The 7,157-nt window shown below is 39.4% G+C and overlaps 1 protein-coding gene across 1 annotated transcript; it reads left to right on the forward strand.

The window, feature by feature from the left end:
* The first annotated feature begins 2,792 nt into the window (after window positions 1-2,792).
* On the forward strand, window positions 2,793-4,344 carry LOC147900886 (hydroxycinnamoyltransferase-like). The gene is made up of 2 exons (XM_087376127.1): window positions 2,793-3,245; window positions 3,330-4,344. Exons 1-2 carry the CDS (start codon window positions 2,811-2,813, stop codon window positions 4,266-4,268), a joined length of 1,374 nt encoding a protein of 457 aa, XP_087232253.1. The 5' UTR covers window positions 2,793-2,810; the 3' UTR covers window positions 4,269-4,344.
* The last annotated feature ends 2,813 nt before the right edge of the window (window positions 4,345-7,157 follow it).

Consider the following 7,157-nt stretch of genomic DNA (forward strand, 5'->3'; position numbering starts at 1 on the left):
TTACATAATTTATGACCCAAAAAGTTCGAGATATTCCACATAGGTCGAGACCACAAAGTACGAGATATGTCACATAGGCCAAGACCACAAAGGTCAAGATATAATGCCACACAAGCCAAGACCACACAGGTCGAGATATGCCACATAGGTAGAGACCACAAAGGTCGAGATATATTGCCACACAGGATGAGACCACATAGGTTGAGATATGGTGCCACACAAGATGAGACCACACAGGTCATGTTGGATTGTATAAAATGATAGGCTCATCACATAGATGATCTATGAGTTTGTAAGACACACACAACTAATACAAGAAGTCCTATCAAGAGGTGGTGACGCACGCCTTCTCTTATCTACTCAACAACCCACTCTTGCACTAACTCTGCGTCTGTATCCTCAATATAATTACAACGAAGAAAGAAATTCAAGTAGTCACAAATTGTTTCTTGATAATTTCTTTGTGAGGCCCTTATTATTTCTTCAACATCCACATCAAATCGCCCATAGCGAGTACTGTGATAACGAAGGTTACTTAAGAAGTGTAAGAGATCTTGTCATGCTTTTATAATATTCTGTAAAATTCTTTCACTCTCTGGTATCTTCAGAGTCTCCTCCCTCTTTGCATGTCTCGGGGCATCAAATTCCTCTCTCTCCATCTATGTCAATGGAGAGCCTTGTTGAATTCTAACCTCTCTCTTTGCTACTTGATCAACAATCCACTCTTTAATACTATTAATTCCTGATTCTACATCTCCTATTATTTGGTTTACATCCATGGATGGGGAGATGGAAGAAGAAAGTGTTTGCAAAGGACTAGGATGGAGGAATACTTAACTACCTCAATGTGGAGGTAGTGAAATGGAGAGAATAAATAGAGAGAGGATGAGAGAATTGGTGAGCACTCAAGTGTATTTGCACTCAAGTGTATTCGCACAAAGGAGATGAGGATGAGTGAGTGTGAAGTGAAAGGTTTAGAATAAAGTCAGTGGAGCATTGGGAATCGATACTTGGAAATGAATGCTCTACTTTTAGTGAATGGAGCATGCTCTACTTTCACCTAGTGAAGCATTGGGAATCGATACTTGAAAGTGAATGCTCTACTTTTAGAGCAGGATACTTAGAGAGAAAGGCTCCTTTTTCCCTTTCTTTTGTTCGTTCAAGGTAAGAAAAGTATGTCACCATCTAATTGTGGTTTTTATTGGAATGATCTAACAATGTGTAGCATTTTTAATTTTGGATTGTGCTTTTTTATTGGGGTGGATTTTGGTTTTATACATATCTTCAACATGATGAGAATAAAAAAGACCTCCGAGGAAATATGTTTCATGTTGGATGAAAACCATTGAACATAGGCTCAGAAGAAAGATATAAATTTTTCTTTTGGATAAGATGCCTCCAAACATGTTTTAGTAAAGGAAAATTTTATTGTTATAACTAGTACAAAAGTGTTGCACCCTTAATAGGGTCTTTAATGTTTTAGTAAAGGAAACATTCATTATTGTAACTAGTACAAAAGTGTTTCTCTTAATAGGGTCTTTAAATAGATTGAATTGGTATGTGTTTAATGCTTGTCTTTTGGTATTGAAATTGGCATATTATCTTGCGAAATGATTTGGATCTTCAGTTTTTTGGTAGGATGATTGAAGAGGCCTTTATAAGAGTTGTGTGATATACCTTACTCAGTTAGAAGGCTTGGAGAAACAAAGCCATCTTGGTTTGTAGATGGATTTACAACAGAGGAGCAAGAGTAGGTTTGAAATGCTACTTTGAAAGATGTGAAACCTCTTTAATCTACCTCTAGGTATCTTTGCATTGAATGATTGTTCTTTCTACATCTAGACGTAGGTGGCACACGATAGGGACCAAGTTATGATGGTGATGGTTCATTGCTATCCATTGACATGTTATATGCTTGATCAAATCTTGTTTCTAGTAAGTTTTTTTAAATTCTTGCTAGCACTAGTAGCTTGAGAATACATTTTTATGTAGCTTTTTAAGGACCTTTGTCCCAAATCCCTTGAAATAAACAAATACACCATTATTGTGGTTTCCAAGACCTAGTTAAGGATGTAACAACCTTTTTGGCATACCAAAGGATGGCAAATGGTAAACCCATAGGCTAATTATGGGAATTATACAAGGGCCTTCAGAAGGAGAGGGGCTTTAAGGGTTGTCATAATCTAAGAGCTAGTTTGGCAATGCCTAGTGACATTTTCACCTTGTTTACATGATGGCGTAAGTAGGTTTCTCTAACTTACAAAAATGGATTTGTTATGTCCCCCTAGAGGATATGATCTCATCTACTATTTAATTATTAGCGGGTCATAAATGTTGTAGAACTTAATATCATGAATGCAATTGTTATGTCCCCCTAGAGGATATGATCTCATCTACTATTTAATTATTAGTGGGTCATAAATGTTGTAGAACTTAATATCATGACCCACGTGGTAATCACCAATTTGTGGCTTTGGCCTTTAAATTTATTCGCTAGTAGTTATTATAAAATTTACAAAAACAATCCTTTAATAGTTAGGGTGTTTACACAGTGAAGGGGTGTTTACACAGTGAAGGGTGCCCAAGGCTGGGCACCCTTTTGGACCAATAGGAAGCTTGAGTTTTGGCTTTGGGCGGGCACCTCTTTACACATACACTGCCCATCCCTAAACCAAATAATCTTACATAACATTGTCCTTTTGCATCATTTGGAAGCATTTTTTCACTCCTTTGCCTTGAGGGATGTATCTTGAATGGTTTTTTGTAGGCGCTTCTTTTTTCATGGTAGTCCTCTTCTCTGCCAAATTCCAATGGAAGAACCTTCGCTCTCCGTTCTTCAGCACTCGTTGGTCACTCCCGCCTCTCCTTCCCCACAGAAATCTCTCTTCCTCTCAGCTGCAGATCTGCTGTGCCTTCCCCTTCCCTACAACCGCAGAGTTCTTTTTTTTCGAATCAGCCTAGACGACTACTCTTCCGTTACCCAGAACCTCAAACGAAGCCTTTCGACGGTCCTGGTTGATTTCTACCCTCTCGCAGGACGGCTGGGTGAAGGAGAAGGCGGAAGAGTTGAAGTTGTCTGCAATGACCTCGGGGCTGAGTTTGTGGAGGCTTCTGTGGATGGGGTGTGCTTCAGCGATTGGGAGAAGGACAACTTTGAAATGAAGCCGTTCTTCGAGAGCCTTACTCCATGGGTGGCGGACGCAGAAAAGTCTCATGCGATGGACCGGCCTTTGTTATCGATTCAGGTGAGAGGAAAGCTTGCTGGATGTTTAGATCTGTACCGAGAGTAGAGCAGACGTGGTGCCTCAGTCTCTGTTTTTCGTGTGCAGGTCTCGAGGTTCAAATGTGGCGCAATTGCGCTGGGAGTGGCTCACAGCCACGTCGTGGCAGATGGGCACTCGCTGTGGCACTTCATGACGGCGTGGGCGGAGTGCGGGAGGGGAGAGCCGATCTCTATGAGGCCTGTGCACACGCGCACGCTTTTGAAGGTGGACAATTTATGCGAGGAAAAGGCAGCAATAGACTTGGAAAAGGTTGAGGCGGAGAGCAAAGAGCAGATGAAGGAGAAGAAGACGCAGAGGGTATTCTCGTTCAGCAAAGAGATGATGCGCACGTTGAAGGAGAGGGCTGGCGGTGGGTTCAGCTCCTATGAGGTGCTGGTTGCCCACATATGGAAGTGCTCTACCAAAGCGAGGGGTCATGCTAGAGACACGAGATTGGGCTTTCTCAACGTGTTAAACATGAGAAGCAAGATGGCTCCACCTCTCCCAAATGCCTATTTTGGCAACTTGCTCCACTGGGGGATCGCAACTGCCACTGCAGGGGAGCTCCAAGATGAGGACCTCTCTGCCACAGCTTCTCGCATGCATATGTCCCTTGCCTCGCGCACCAACTTGTCCATGGAGAGACTCTTACACTGGTTAGAGCTTCATGGGCCCATTGCGCTCTTGGATCGAATAATCCTAAATGATGCACTCATGCGTGTCTCTAGCTCACCCAAATTCCCAGTCTATCGCACCGACTTTGGTTGGGGTGCACCCCTTGCTGTTCGATCTGTCGTCGTGGAGGAGTCTGAAAAAATTGTGCTTTACCCTGGAAGTGAGGGCATCGGTAGCATAGATGTGTGTATGGCACTCCCAACATTTGCCATGCACAAGCTTGCATCTGATCGTACTTTCATACACGACCTCTCTTTGCCCGCTAATCACACTTGCTCTAATGAACTGAGGGTCCTTAAAATGGTAGACCCTAGTGCCACACTCGTTTAGGGAATCTACCGAACAATAAGTTATGTTGTGAATGGGACTTATTAGTACTAATTCATGAAGTTCTCCTTTGACCTTTTCTTTATGTGTTGCAATGTGTGCTATGGTTTGTATCTTTTTGGAAGTCCAGTTAAAATAAAGGGGGAAGGAGCAACGGTAGCTCAAACGGTAGTGCGTCTCTCTATTCAAGCTTGTTGCCTATATTCAAATCCCATTACATTCAATATTGGTCTTAGACAGAGTGTCCATTATTTGATCATGGGTGGGTGAGCTTTTAAAAAAAAAGGGATGGGATTTGTCTTTTATGAGAGTTGTAGATCCATTAATTGTTTATTTTAGAGTGAATCCATGGATGGTCTAAATGTTGCTTGTTTTTTGAGTCCACTTTGAAAGCACTTTTATTAACATCGTAGTAGATAACAAAGATTGCAAGTGTCCATATTAAAGACCCCTTACAATATTTGTGGTTTGCCTTTCTTTGGGATTTTTATTGTTTATCTTAAGAGCATTGATTGTCTTTGGTGTCATAGCTGATTCATCTTAATATTTCATGAGAAATTGATTGTCTTTGTAGGTGTACTTGATTTATATAATCATATTAAGAGTAGCCTAGAGGGGGATAACTTTGCAGTTGTTCTTAACATTGAGGAGAATGACGAAGATGTCCTCATTTTGTGTTACACTGTACAAAACCCAAACTTAAGTTGAAGGAAGCATTTAAGAATTATTGGGGACCAATATATGAGAAGTAGGATGGTATGAGAAGACATCTAAGAAAGAGCACAGATACAGACTCTTAGATAAGAATCCATAGACATTTGTCTACTTTAATCGAGTCAAGAGCTATTAATTTTCAAATTTGCGAGTTGTGCTTGCAAGAAAGGATGGCAAAAGGCTCTTCAAAATAGATGTAGACACTCATGAGCACATCAGGGGTGTCTTGCGGGCATTGACATCTAATCTAGTTAGCTATTAAATGTCCATGGAAGTTGCCCCATGCTCTTGGGTGAAAGTGCCATCACAATTCGATGTCCTAGGCTAAGTGCCATCATAATTCAATGTCTTAGGCTATAAGGAAGAAGATCAAATCCATCATGAAGGCTCTACCTTTGAGCGAGTTTTATCAAGCCTCAAATTTGAAGGGTAGTTTAGAATTTGATTTTGAACGGTCAACACCTTCTACGTATTATGCATTCGATCATTTTTTAAGGAACACTATATTAGAGAATTTGGGAAAATCCTAATTCCCACGAAATAAAATATAGTCACTTCAAAAGTAAAATTTGATGTTTTTTATTGAAACATTAGCTCCATTGAGGACCATGCACAATACTTTCCCAATTCCTAGAAACCCAAGCAAAAATCTTCTGTATGTTGCTATGGCAAAAGGCCTTAATAGATGTGAACATGGCTCCATGGCCAAAAAATTTGTTGATTTGCTAGTGAAAGAAAGATGTTTGTTGTTTTGTATGCATCAAAACCACAAACAAAAGCCAATTTATAGATGTTGCGTTAGGAAGATTCATTGGAGTAAATTAAATTGCAGTATTGATATATGCAATAGGATTGTTATAGATCTTTGACATCCATCATATAACTGTGGTCTTCAAAAACAAAATTAAACTTGCAACAACTGTTAATTTTTATTTGGTATATAAGATGTATCAAATTAATGTCAAATGCATATGTTTCTATGTTGATAAATTGCAGTATTGACATATGCAATAGGATTATGGTAGAGCTTTGACATCCATCATATAAATGTGGTGTTCAAAAACACCGTTCCATCACAATAGAGCTCATGAAACTCTCCATCACAATAGAGCTATAATCAAAACCATTGACATAGCCAATTTTGCACCACATCGTTTAACATAATCATTAACAATTCCATACTAGTATTCATACTCACAAAGTAGCTCATCTCCGAAGGAGATATCCTTTATGGTTTGCACAGTAATGTAGCCATGGGCACTCAAATTTTCTTGTGACTTTTGAGCCCAAGGTGGTAGTTTAGGGATGTATACAAATATAACATTTGTTCTTTCTTTATAATACATTGAGCTATTTATATATCCAGCAATGTTTCCATACAATACATCTCCCACAATACATTTCACATCTGTCAATGGCTCAATGAATGGATCTTCAAACATTCCATAAGTCTTCATCCTTGGGAAAAACTTGAGGAGAGATCTCCAAGTATCATAATCATACTTTGGACCATTATATACCATCAAATCTTGTTTTTTCTTGATGCTCGTATGTACAAAAAGACCATATCCTGCCCCAGGTATTGTTGATTTCTTTACTTCATAATGGATGCCATCCATTTCGAACACGTGCTCAATGGGTATGGGCAATTTATGTTTCCATAAGCCATTGGATGCAGGATCAAAATTTGTAATAAGATAGCTCTTCAACTTTTCAGGACAATCTGCAACACCTATCATATGTTTAAAATCAAAGAATCATTCTTTTAGTGGAGGAATACAAACTCACATCACAAAGCACATAGCATTTTTTGGACAAGGTACTGACTCAATGTCTATTAATTCTTTCACAAAACAAATTGAAACATAATGTTTTGCTAGTTGAATCTAACCAAATAGTGTCCAAATATAAATCAGAATGTAGGTACAAATGTTTTAGTTGAGCATTTGTGTCTACAACTCTAATTAACAAGATCACTCACATTCCCTAATGGTTGTCTATGCAATAAAATTGAATCAAGTTGGCTAAGAATGCCCTTGCAACATCGGCAGTGATTCCCCTTTCCTTGCATCCAAGAACCATAGCAAAGCGTTTTGCCTCACTATCTTTCAATGGCCCCATTTTGGCAATTTTTCTTAGCATGCATTCTTCCTCTTCATTCAATGTAACATGTTGAGC

This window comes from Dipteris shenzhenensis, chromosome 6 (genome assembly GCF_047967505.1).
Source record: "Dipteris shenzhenensis isolate YYH24624 ecotype China chromosome 6, Dip_SZ_1.0, whole genome shotgun sequence".
Taxonomy (NCBI): Eukaryota; Viridiplantae; Streptophyta; class Polypodiopsida; order Gleicheniales; family Dipteridaceae; genus Dipteris; species Dipteris shenzhenensis.

Excerpts from the sequence above, each read along its gene's own strand:
- LOC147900886 (XM_087376127.1), top strand. The coding sequence starts at position 2,811 with ATGGAAGAACCTTCGCTCTCCGTTCTTCAGCACTCGTTGGTCACTCCC. Across the intron at positions 3,246-3,329 it reads GGCCTTTGTTATCGATTCAG|GTCTCGAGGTTCAAATGTGG; the intron begins GTGAGAGGAAAG and ends TTTCGTGTGCAG.